The 12765-nt window shown below is 60.2% G+C and overlaps 3 protein-coding genes across 3 annotated transcripts; all 3 read left to right on the forward strand.

Annotated features, from left to right (window-relative positions):
• Positions 1–439: 439 nt before the first annotated feature.
• LSCM1_00851 (uncharacterized protein) lies at positions 440–1573 on the forward strand (the record flags this gene model as incomplete). Its single annotated transcript, XM_067318484.1, has 1 exon — positions 440–1573. One exon carries the CDS (start codon positions 440–442, stop codon positions 1571–1573), a length of 1134 nt encoding a protein of 377 aa, XP_067174589.1.
• A 5462-nt stretch (positions 1574–7035) lies between these two features.
• On the forward strand, positions 7036–9621 carry LSCM1_00852 (uncharacterized protein; the record flags this gene model as incomplete). The annotated part of the gene is made up of 1 exon (XM_067318485.1): positions 7036–9621. The coding sequence occupies one exon, from the start codon at positions 7036–7038 to the stop codon at positions 9619–9621; it is 2586 nt and encodes an 861-aa protein (XP_067174590.1).
• A 953-nt stretch (positions 9622–10574) lies between these two features.
• Positions 10575–11573, forward strand: LSCM1_00853 (uncharacterized protein; the record flags this gene model as incomplete). The annotated part of the gene is made up of 1 exon (XM_067318486.1): positions 10575–11573. One exon carries the CDS (start codon positions 10575–10577, stop codon positions 11571–11573), a length of 999 nt encoding a protein of 332 aa, XP_067174591.1.
• Positions 11574–12765: the final 1192 nt, after the last annotated feature.

The following is a 12765-nucleotide window of genomic DNA, read 5'->3' on the forward strand; positions in this document are numbered from 1 at the left end:
GAGCCTCATGGATGGGGACAGCGACGCAAGTGCGGGGGGAGGGGGAGGGGGCAGGGAGGTGAGGGTAACGTTACGCATTGCTGATGCACAACTGGAAGTCGCGCTCGCCGCGTGTGGCTTCTATGCCACGCTTTTCCCCGGGTCTGGCACCACTCGTTCTCAGAATGGGCACGCCTCCTCCTCCTGACCGCATGCTTTCTCTCGACAAGTGGTTTACCCCCTTCCCCTGACCCCACTGACATCATGGCTCTTATGTGCTCTCTGTTTTTGCTTCTCCTCTTCCTCTTTCGACGTTGCTTTACACCATCCTCTCCTCCCTGCCTCCGTGCGCATCTGGAGGCACGTAGACCCAACACTCGCGGCGCCCATCCGCCTCCAGTCCCTCCTCCTCTCGTCACCTCAGAGAGGCCAAAGCAAACAGAAAAAAGAAAAAAACGAAATGACCTTCCGCGCTGAAGTGAGCCCGTTTGGCACGGGTAAGATGGTTTGGCTCAAGACAGACTGCTTGCGCGTTGCGCTCGTCAACTTCGGTGCGGCCATCAGCTCAGTCCAAGTCTTTCACCCCAAGCAAGAGAAGTGGATTGAGGTCAATTGTGCCTTTCCGGAGAGCGCCGCTGAGACGGAGGCGGATACCGACTACATGGGGGTGACGGTGGGACGCTGTGGCGGCCGCGTAGCTCACGCCACCTTCACGTTGGACGGTGTTACTTATCGCACCGACAAAAACATGCCTGGCGGCCACACGTGCCACGGAGGATGCAGCGCCTTCCACAAGAAGCACTGGGGTCTCACTGTCATGGAGACAGCGACTGAAATAGGCGTGGCCTTTAACTACACCAGCGCTCACATGGAGAACGGCTTCCCCGGTGAGGTGGTCAGCCGCGTCACCTACTCGATTGCGCGGGCAAAGCCGAACGTGCTGAAGACACGCTATGACTCTTACATCCCAGAGACGAGCCCGGCAGATGCCACCCCGGTCAACATCTTCAACCATGCCTACTGGAACCTGAACGGTATCCCGGAGCGCAACGGCAAGCCCGGCAGCCTGTGGGAACAGCCTCTGAGCGTGCGCAACCACTGGGTGCGTATACCGGCCAGCTACGTTGCCGAGGCGGACCGCGCATCCATCCCGACGGGTGAGTTCCTGCCAGTTGACGGCACCGGGCTGGACTTCCGTAAGGGCCGCGTGATCGGTGAGTGCATCGATGACGTGACACTGCTCGACCGCGACCCGTGCGGCTACGACCACCCCCTCGCCATCGATGGATGGGAGAAGGGCAAGCTGATGCTACACGCCGAGACAAAGAGTCCGGTCACGAACATCAGCATGAAGGTGTACTCGACGTTCCCGTGCATGTGGGTGTACACGGCCAACAACAAGCCTCTGCCAGCGAGCGGCGGTCCTGGCCAGCGCTATGCGCGTTGGACAGGTATGGGGCTGGAGCCGCAGTACTTCCCAGACGCCGCCAATTGCCACGCCAAGTACCCCTCCTGCATTGTGCGCCGCGGCAAAGGCCGCTTCGACGAGGCCATTCACAACGAGTTTACTGTCGACAGCTCCTCGAACATCTGAGACGGTATCGACCCGGAAAAGGGGGAGCTGATGTGAGCCCTTCTTTATGCGCCCACCCCACGGCCCTCTCCCACCCATCCCCCGATGCACACACACACACACAAGCTGTCAGGGGGCGGCATATGCTGTGCTGAACGAAGATGACGCCGTTGCTAAGGATTTCAGTCGGCCCTCTTTATCCTGCGTCTGGGCTTGTTTGAGCCCCTACCGATGTCTGTATGGTCAACGGGAGAGTGTATGGGGAGAGGGGGGATGAGGTAGAAGAATCCGTAAGTGCTTGCCGTTATCAGGAACGGTTGCGATGCCCTGTGCGAGCGCGCGTACCGAGGAGAGGCGCTTCTATTTTACATGTGGTGCTCACCTTGATGTTTTGTTGTTCGCTTATCATGCGCTAGGAGCCCCTTCCCCTCCCCTCAGCCGCCCCTCATACACTCTTTTTCCTCAGGCCTTCATCTCATGTTTCTCCCAATGCCTTCATCGTACTGTCCTGAAGGTGCGGGCACACACCGCGCAGTGTACGTGGCGGCTCAGGGGGGGGCCTCGTACCTCACGTTGTGCGAGGAAGCCAAGCACCCTCACCTCTAACCCCTCCCCATGCCGAGCCACCTCTTCTGGTGGGCAAGGGTCAAGGCCGAGTGACGTGCATGTGTGTGTGTGGTGGTGGTGGGGAGCTCAGAGCAACGCAGCGCTATCCACGTCGGCGGCCAGGCCCCGGGCGGCGTGGCATCCGGAAGGCCTGCGACAGCGCACACGTGTGCGACTCCCGCGTGGTGCGCAACGTGCCAGCGTGACTCGAGCCGGTCCCACTCGCCCCTCACAAGGCCCGTTAGCGCGAGCGGCCTGGGGCGACCACCTGCTAGGCGTGGAGTGGGCAGAGCTGGCGGCAGAGGCCGTGCACAGACAACTGGGTCGGCGCATGGCTGTGCCACAACTCTATGGCTGCCCCGCACCTTGTAAGGGGGCTGTGACAGGCCAGGGGGTGGTGGTGCGGGGAAGAGGGCAGAGCGGTGTCAGACTCATGTGTTGTGAGGTGGAGGACGGGTGCGCCTGAAAGAAAGGGAAGAAAACGGCGCCTATCGCACATGGAAACGTTGTTCGACTGTGTTCTCTCTCTTTCCTTCGGTGCAACGCGTCTCCCTCGCTGCGTTTCGGTCGCTTGCGGATGTCACCACTGAGCCCGCACCGCAGCGAAAACAGAAGGCAACGCAATGAGCGCACTCGTTGGCCGGAGTCGCACCAAAGGAAAAGGGCAGGCGCTCAATAGTTGTGCACGAAGCACACCGATGTAGACTGCTGCGGTACGGTGGTCGGCTCGGAAGATTGCTGATAGAAAAAAAGGAGACGAGGAGGGGGGAAGAGAGGGGGGGCAATGGAAGGCAGAGACGTCACTGCAGAAACCGTAATGGGCCCGGCCCGCGTGCGGTGACGATGAGAGTGCAGTAAACGATGAAAACAATGTGAAAGGGCGTGGAAGCGCACGTGCAGAAGATGGGGAAGACCGTCGGTTGGCCGTTTTATGTCTGCACAGGGGAGGGGGCCCTTCCCTCTTGCATTTTTGTCTTCGAATCTGTGTCAGAGTGTAGCGTACCCACCATCACCCACACCATCGCGGCGACTCCCTGACACTCGCCTTCCCTTCCCCCTTCCCCTTCCCCTTGCACCCCCATGGCGTCTTTTTCTTCTCGATTCGCTTCTTTTCGTCGCCCTCCTCCGGCCACGCACGTCGATATCGCGAGGCCTTTGCTTTCGTCAACGCACGTGCTTGCAGGTAAGCACGTGGCGGGGCTCGTCACTCGATGCGTATGTGCTACGGCACTTCCGCCTCCGACGTCACTTCCCCTCCCCTGCATGTGCGCCTCTCTCTTTCTGCGGCTAACTCGTTCCATGTGCACCGCCATCGCGCCGCCCTCCTTACAACCTCGCCGCCGGAGGCAGTGGCTGTTTGTGGGAGAGGCCGACGCTTCGAAGGCTGCGGTTGGCGCGCGGGACGCACTGAGGAGACGGTTAGATCTAACGAAAACAAGGAGAAGTGTTACCGTGTGTGGCCTGCCTGTGTCTGTGTGTGTGTGTGCTCGGTGCGGTGCAGCATGTGAAGAGCATCCTCCCTCTACCCTTGCCATTCCCAACAAGCACTGAGCCGCCCCTGCTCACTCACTTGGCTAATCGCCATACGCTTGTGCTCTTCTAGTGGTGTAGCGCCCGGCATCCCTTACATGGATATGTGCATATATCTGTGTGTAGATGTGCTGAAGTGCGTGCCCCTGCATAAGCAGCATTTCTTTTCTTTTTCTTCGCTATTCCTTCATCGCTTGCCCTCCACTGCTTCCCTATGGTGTACCGCCGCCCACTGCCACACGTAGACACGCACGCGAGGAGCAGAAGCGTGGCGACTAAAATGAGTGACTGTTTCGAAGAAAAAAAACGCCTTCAAAAGAAACAAAAATAACAAACGTCGCTCATTTCTTTTACGACTCCTTTTTGTTTGTTTTTTTTCTATTCGTCGGTGCGGCACTCTCACGCAGCTCTCTCCGTGAAAGTTTTTGCGTTTCATCTGCTCATTTGTTTTCCTTCCGTGTGTGTGTGTGTTGGGCGACGTCTCAGCAGTTGCCAATCGCGTGCGTCGCTGCCAGTTTGGTGCTCATGCGCCCTGTCGGGTGCCTGCGTGTACAGCGGCCGGAAGCCACCCCGCCCTGCCCCCATTCCCACTCTCCTATCGAGGTGGGCAGTGCTGCCCTTTCGCTCGCTTCGCGTTCCCGTCGCCTCGACTGCTTTGCCTTCGTCCTGACCTTACCCTCCTTGACGCTCACCTCCCCCGCTTTCCCCTCATTCTTCCCCGGCCCAGCTGAGCAAGTGCTGACACACATACACACAGACTTGGGAGTGTGTGTGCACTGGAGAAGCAGGTGCGATGTCATGTTCGAGAGTGCCAAGCCAGCGAAAGTGGGCTAAACAGGGCAATGTAACCATAAAGAGTAGTCTGGGCCGCTATTTGGCGCGCCGCCGTGGTCAATCAAAAAAAAGCCCCTGATACCAAATCGGAAAGGAAAAGGCGCTTGCGCACACAAATGGATCGCACCAGCATGTTTTTTTCCTTTTAGAGACAGAGACGCCCGTATCCACAACAGCTGTAGGGAGGGAGGCTGGAAGCTTAGAACGCGGCGCCCACTGCAAGCACCGCAACAGACGGCAATGGCTTCTGCAAGCCCGCTCTCCCACGTCAATGCAACCTGCGGCGCTCACGAGAAGCTAGTATCTGTGGATTGCATCGTCAAGGCCACGCATCCGCTAATGAATCCATAAAAAATCCCTTCCGCACGCTTGTCTCACGCCTTCGCCTGAATCCCCCACTCCAATTCGGCTCCAGCGGGAAGCCGGGTGCTGTCAGCAATCTAATCGTGCGCGCCTCGTGGGCCCTCAAGCTCACCATCAGCGTTCCCGGCGCGGATCTCTACTCTGTGAACGCGTACCACCTACAGCAGAAGCGGGGGGAGGTCGATACGCAGTGCAGCGACCGGGACGAGGCTATGGCAGGGCCGCTCGGAGTACCGCGCCACCACTGCTGGCCGTTGCGTGCTGGATAGCAATGAGTTCAGCGCCCCCACCAAGCCAGACAAGCCTGCTGTCGACGGCGACGTCAGGTGCTACTGCGAGGAGTGGGGCCTCGCCATCTCAGGCATCGCGCTCAACTACACCAGCCCGCAGAGGGAGTGCGCCTTTCCAGGGGAGCTAGACGTAAGGGGGGGCCTCCGCATTCGCATGAGCCGGCCACAGGCGTAGCAAGGAGCCTCTACACCGATAGCATCGGCGCCGGTCCCCTTGGTGCCACCATCGTCAGCATCCTCAACCACGCGCACTAAAGCCTCAACGGCATCGGAGACCAGGGCGGCCCCTACTGCATCAGGGGCTGGAAGCTGGGCGAGCGCTTCGGCTGTTACAGCTCTGCTTGCCTCTAGCCGCAGCAGCTTCCAAAGGTCGGGACGTGGAAGTCCCTCCTGCAGTCGGCTATACCCCGAGGCCTGCCCGACTACGAAACCTCCCTCGACATATTCGCCATCACGCCGGCAGATCTTGCCGTGAAGGCGTACGCGCGACGCGCCCCAACGCCTTCAAGTGGAGCTGTGCGGCGACGATCACAAGCGAGAAGAGGGGAGGGGGAGGCTGATGGTGGCGGTGAGGCACTGGAAGAGACGTCGAGCGCCGCCAGCTCATCGCCCTCCCCTTTTTCCCGCTCGCCTATATCCATGCCTCCCTCCCCCCTCCTGCTCCTTTGCTCTGCACTTTACTGCTATGTCTGCCACGCGCCCCCACTCCCACCCCTTCCTCCTCGTCTTCTAGTAGCATTCGTGCCGTGCCTGTTAGAGATGAGGGCAAAGAAGGGATAGTAAAGCGGCTCCTCGCACACGTATATGTGCGTGCTCAGATTTTGGCATACAAACTTGTTTGCGCGTGAATTGAGCACCTTTGGCGCCTCCCTCACCTCCCCCCTGCACTGCCTCGCGCTGCGGCCGCATCCGCGCGCATGAAGAGATTACAAGCGCATGCACGCATGTGTGTGTGTACGTCTGCCTATACCTAAGTGGCTGTTGCTGCCTCGCAAGTATTCTCCCTCCCCCGCCGCTGTTTTTTTTTCCGCTTCTGCCGCCGCCGCGGTTGCTGTTGCTATTCTCCTCGTTATATTTGCGTGTGCTACTCTTCCTACCTGCTCCGATGGAAAAAAGGACGCAAACTGGCACAGGGGCGCACTCCTTCGCTCCCTGTAGCGCTCGCTGCTCCTTCCGGCCCTCACGCGAGCAGATAGCCACGCCGGTATGATCGGATAGGGTGAAGCGCAGTGTAAGTAATGCACAGATGCGTATGGGCACACTGGCGACAGCTTTCCCTTTCCGCGTAGCCGACCAAACGGAAGGTGACAGGGGATTTTCGAAGGAGGAAGCGAAAACAAACAGACGGGCGCCTGTTGCTCTCTTGGGCAGGCAGGAGCTCTTTTCTGTACTGGGGAGAGAGTGATCGACTTCCTCTATCACGTCGCGGCAGAAGGCATAGCATGGGACTCTCCGTCGACTCTTTTGTCGCCGTCGAGGTCATGCGGCCGTCACCCAGCCAACCTGCCCTCCTCTCTCTCTCACCCCCATTCGTCATGGCCCTTCGGCGACTCATCTGCTTACACTCCTACGCACACGCATGTGCAAATCCACCTTTCCCATCCTCCCTTTTTTCTCAGCAGTGTGCCCCTGCATTCTCTCTCCTGCGCTTTCCGCCGACGCCACGACAGCTTATTGATTGTGTGCGCCTGTTCATCCTCTTCCGCTTTTCACTCATTCTCTTCAGTACCCGCTCTTCCGCCAAGTCGTGTGCCGAGGCGACCGAGGGACAGAACACGCGGGCCTTTAACGCCATCAGCGCCGTTTGCTTCCATCACCGCTGTCCCTCAAGAGCACTGCGCTGTCGGGGTGCGTGAGAAAATGCTGCACAAATTTGACAAGATCGAGGACGCCATGGCAGCGTGTGTTTCCCTCGAGTACCCCCTCATGGTGACACTGCACGACAGGCTGCCCAGCGTTCTCAACAATGCAGACGAGGCGACTCGCGGCAGCGGAGCCGGTGGTATGGCGGGAGGGCGCAGTGCTGCCGGTCTGACCTTCCCATTTCTCCCTGCGTCGCATGCCTCCATCACTCGGGCCAGCAGCAGTCTCTTCGCCGACGCTTCCGATTCGTGGGAAACGGCGCACGCAGCGCCCGACCTCGCCATGGCCACGGCTAACGCCTCTCTTGGCTACCTCATGAGGCCGGCGAACCTGACGGCAGCCGCTGCAGCGAACGCGTCAGCGATGGCGCAGGCGTTGGCAGATGGTGAGGAGCTCGCTCTTGTGCCAGACTTTCCGTTGGGCAGTATACAAGGCGGAGCAGCGCAGCGCGAGGCCCTGCTCGTCACCCTCCTCGAGAGCCGCCTCGGCTCCGTCACGTTGCTGCACCTTATCGAGGCAGAGACCCCCGACTACGCCGCCTTCTCTGCTGCTGTGCAAGCGACCCCGGGCACTCCTGCCGCTGCACTGCCGCGCGTGCATATCTTCTTCCCGCCGAGCGCCGGCATGGCACCGGTAGTGCTGAGCGGGAAGTTGCTGACTCCGCAGAACCTCTACAACTGCGTGCAGGCGGCCCTTCTGAAACCTAAAACACACGCCTCACAAGCGACGGCCCCGGGCGGATCTCACGAGCTTACTTCTTTTTTCTCCGCCTCGGTGTCCGCCATGAACCGCGAGTACCTGCGCGCGCGCCAGCAATCGAGTCCTGCGTCATCGAACTCCGATTCTGGCGCAACCACGGTGCTTCAGCAACGCCACAGCGACCCTTCCTCCACGGCTAAGACGGCACCGGGTGGCCAGCAGCCCGCCACAACTGCGCCGATTATGGCGGTGCCGGCGCAGCGCGCGAAGGGTGTGGCCAATGTGGACGCATTAGGAGCAGCCCATTTAATCAGCGTTGCAGGGCTTCCTATGTCCTTCACCAGCTCTGCGACGACTGTCGCGGCATACAAGACGATTCTCACCACCCCTAGCATGACCCTGCAGACGGTATGGCGAGCGGTGGAAAAGCACCTGGAGTGGGCGCAGCGTGAGGTGCAGCAGGCGCAGGCGGCGTCGACGTGGAACGGGATCACGCCACCCAAGCCTGGGGCAAAGTTTAACTTGACGATTGAAGCGCCAATGACGTCAAAAGAGGCGGTCTCAGTGACAGCAACGACGGTGGAGGAGGCTGCCAAGGTACGTTTACAGGACTACCCACGCAGCACACTTGTGCAAGTCTGCTTCGAAGACGTTTCGCCGCCATCCCCTGCTGTGACGGCACCGGCGGCATCGACGCCAGCAACAGGGGCCACACCCGCCCCGCGCCCTTCAGAGTACGTGTGCGAGGGAGAAGTGTGCCGTCGGCGAGCCCCTGACGACACCCCGGTGGCTGCAGCCGCAAACGCGCCACCGTCGCCACCAAAGGAATCAGCACCTACTGCCGCCTCCGCACCTGCATCGGAGGCGGCCAGCGAAGCCGCCTCCGTGAGGCTTCGCTGCTCGCTGCCCAACGGTAAGACTCTGGACGTGGCGCAGCTGGACCCTTCTGTGAACACCCTCCGTGCCGACGTCCGCCCTACCGTGGCAGACGCTTTAGGCTACAACAACTTCGTGTTCGTGTGCGCCTACCCTCCTAAGCGGTACAGTACGGAGACGGATGAGGGTCTGCCTCTGAAGGAGGTGGGACTCGGTCGATCCAGCGCCCTGCGTGTCGTGCCGCTCGACAGCCCTGCGTCACCCAAAACTTCGAGGAATGGGGAAGCACAGCAGCAGCAGCAGCAGCAACCGCCAGGGCCTGCACGGGCAATGCTCTTTGGCGCTGCATCTTCTCTGATGGCAATGTTTGCTGGTGCTCGCGGCAACCGAGGTGAGGCCCCCGGAACAGCCGCTGGAGCCTCCCCCTCCCCTGCCTCCAGTCAGGCGCGGCGGCCACATCGCACATACAACTCGATGGCCGAGATGCTGGCCGCGAACGAGGAGGCAGAGCGGCAGAGGGCCATGGAGCGCCTTCGGCAAGAGCAGCAGGGGCTCGGGTCGTCATCCTCAGCCCTCCATCCGCTGGACGCCGAGCAGCGGGCGCAGGGCAAAAAGTCCAACCGCTACTTTGGCGGCGGCTCCACCGAGTTCATTGCCGAAGATGGAAGTGACGGCGAGGGCGGGAGTGACAGCGAGGGCAAGCGCGCGGCGATGGCGGGCTTGACACCGCAGCAGCAAGAAGCCTTTCTATGTGAGCAGCTGCGGCAGCTTATGAGTCATCATCAGCGGCAACCCAGAGAAGCGGACAAGAACGAAGACGACGCCGAGGAAGGAGGCGAGGAAGGAGCGCAGGGAAGGGTTGGGGGTCAAGGTGCCTTTCAGGGCCAAGGGCGGCGCTTGGCTGGCGATGCGCCGCCCGCGAGCGGCGGCTCTGCGCACCCCGCCTCTCCCTATCCCCCGTCGCCGTCCGACTCGGTTCCAGCAGCGGGAGCTGAGGAGACGAAGTAAGTGAGGAAGAGGAATTGTAGCGAACCCCAAGGGGGGGACATGTCCGAGTGCCTACGCCTCCTCCGTGCGATAGCCAACAGATTCGTGCGCGCGCGTGTCTTTTGAGTGCGTTCATGCTTTGTGGAAGCCGGCCGCGCCTGAAGAGACGGGCGGGGGGAAGGTGATGCGGAGCCATTCCACCCCTTGACTCCTTCCCCCTCCGCCTTTCTTGGTTGTCTTTTGCTGTACCCATTTCGAGCGTGGCGTTGTGGCTGTCCCCCTGGCGGGCGCCATCGCTGCTCTGTCGCGCCCTTGTGCAAACGAGGGGAGGGAGGGACAAGTTAGCATCTCTCTTCCCTTCCCTTCCCTCCCTCCCCCCTGCCGCAGCATCGTATCACCCACTACTCTCTATCTGCGAGGTTGCCTGCATCGGTCCCCCTTCTCGCTGTCGCCGCTCTCTGTGCAGCGGCAGCGGAATAGCGAGGGGTGTTGAAGAGGGAGCTGAGCCCGTGGAGCCCCCTCCTCCTCCTCCTCTATTCGCTGAGGAGAGAGAGAGCTCGTCCTAGCCAATGGGGAAGGGAGAGGCACGCATGCGCACGTGAACACACAGGACGGCCCGTAATGTCCGTTGGGGAAATGTACCCCAGCGCGTGCTCGGGCATAGTTGGCCTGCCTTTCCCCTCATCCCACAGAGGCCTTCCCCTTCGCCTCTCCGCGAAAGCGACATCTCTGTCGCCGCCGCCCCCCCCCAGTGCAGGGCCTGCTCAGCGGCCCTCTGGCGTGTGCCGCACATGGCATGGCTGCTGTCTACCAACCTATCCCCCGCTTCCTTTTCCCCTTTTCCTTTGCTCTTGGCCGGTCTCTCTCTCTCGTTCCTCCGCTGCCAGCTGGAACGAAGAGGTGGCGGCGTAAAGGAGCACCTGTGAAGGGCAGCTAAATTGATTGCAGCACATTCATCATACGCACCGCCAGCAATGGTCGGGGGTAAGAACAAGTCGCCAAGGGCGCTGGAGAACTGCGTGGTGCAGGGCGGCCGCTTCCGCATCGGCCGCCGCATCGGCGGCGGCTCCTTTGGCGATATCTTCGAAGGTGTCGACACTCGAACAGGCGAAATAGTTGCCATCAAGGTGGAGCGCGCCAAGACGACTCACCCGCAGCTCTTGGCAGAAACGCAGCACTACACCCTAGTCAGCCAAGGCCGTGCAGCGGCGTACATGCCCACCATCTTCGGATACTCGTCCGAGAGCGATTTCAATGTGATGGCGATGGAGCTGATGGGGCTTTCATTGGAGGATCTGCATGAACAGTGCGGCGGCCGCTTTTCGCTCAAGACGACGCTGATGCTGGCGGACCAAATTCTGTGGCTCATCGAGCTTGTGCACTCTCGCGGCATTCTGCACCGCGACATCAAGCCCGACAACTTCATCATGGGGCGCGGCAAGAAGGAGCACCACGTGTACATCATCGACTTTGGGCTGGCGAAGAGCTATCGAGACCCGCGTACGCACGCTCACATCCCATACAAGGAGGGCAAGAGCCTGACAGGCACGGCCCGCTACTGTAGCATCAACACGCACCTCGGCGTGGAGCAGGGCCGCCGCGACGACATGGAGGGTATCGGTTATCTCCTCATTTACTTACTTCGAGGCTCGCTGCCGTGGCAGGGCTTGAAGGCGCCGAATAAGGACCACAAGTACAGCACGATTGCCCACGTAAAGATGTGCACCTCTGTTGATGTGCTCTGCAACGATTTGCCCGTAGAGTTTGCGTCGCTCATCAATTACTCGCGCGCGCTACGCTTCGAGGAGCGTCCTGAGTACGGCTACCTCCGCTCTCTGTTTCGCCGGCTGTTCGAGCGAGAGGGCTATCAGGATGACTACGTCTATGATTGGACGGTGCGCAACATGCAGGAAACGCTCGTGGCAGGGCAGCGCAAGCGTGCAGAGATGAAGCCCGAAAAGAAGCGGTCGTAGCGTACGCGCATGTACGCGTATGATCGTGCGTGTTGCTGAGAGGCATGCCAGTGAGTCGCTCAAGTGTGCCAGGGGAGGAGTGAGGAGGGATCCGTTGGCGTGGTTGGCATCGTATTTTTCCGGTAGAAAAGAAGGCGAAGCTATTTCTATGGGTGTGCACCCGCCTTGTGTTGTGGAGTCGGCCGTGGTACAGCGTACACACCACCACCTCTATGATCGATCGGGCCCTCTTGTAATCGATCGCATCTTCCTTCAGCACTCATGTCCTCCCTTCATTCACCCAGCTGCACCCCACTCAATCGGGTCACGGAAGGAGCTCGATTGTTCTTGCCGTAGTGCACACACACGCACAGAGGGGGAAGAGGCCCCCTTCGCTACCTCTTTCAGTTTCTCATACTTTCACACTTCTCTATCCTCTCTCCCCGCCCCATCCACATACACACACACACACCGCACGCCAAGCCTTTTCGACCTTCCTGAAGCGCTTACGGGTGGCCTTCACAAACGCGCCCAGCTCCATCGCTAAACAAACGCAAAAAAAGGGAGTGGAGTGTTGACGAGCGTTCGTGCGCGGGTGTAAGGCGAAGGACGCCGCTGGGCCGACCAGGATAGGGGGGAACAGTACATCACTATGCCGCCGCGCGCCAACATTGCTGCGGTGCCTTAGTGAGGCGCCCCTCCCCTTAGTTCTTCTGCTTACCTGACCGCTATGATTTGTGTGTGTGTGTGTGTGCTACTTCTGCTGTTTTCCTCTCCCTTTCTTCTGCGGTTCTCTTTTCGGCTGATGTCTATGTTTGCGTATGCGTGTGTGTGTGCGTATCGCTGTGTTTCTTTCCTTCGCACTTTGGTGGGGGGGTTGATGTTCTAGCTGAACTGGAGACTCGAAGGGCCCCTTGTTTTGTCTACATGTCTGTGGCTCCGCGGATCTGTGCCGCTACCGCACCCACACACCACACGCTCACTCTAAACGATAGCCTACGGTGCTGGTACACTTTGCTCTCTCATCTCTCTTCGTCTCTTCCTCACGGCGCAGTCTTTTTTCCGTTCGCCTTCTCTTCTCTTCCGGCCTCCTCCTCTCAACCACCCCCACCCCGCATGTGTAGCCGTCCTAGGCAATTGTGCTCCACATCTCCGCTCTTCCACCTCACAACACATGAGTCTGACACCGCTCTGCCCTCTTCCCCGCACCACC

Source organism: Leishmania martiniquensis, chromosome 35, assembly GCF_017916325.1.
Source record: "Leishmania martiniquensis isolate LSCM1 chromosome 35, whole genome shotgun sequence".
Classification (NCBI taxonomy): Eukaryota; Euglenozoa; class Kinetoplastea; order Trypanosomatida; family Trypanosomatidae; genus Leishmania; species Leishmania martiniquensis.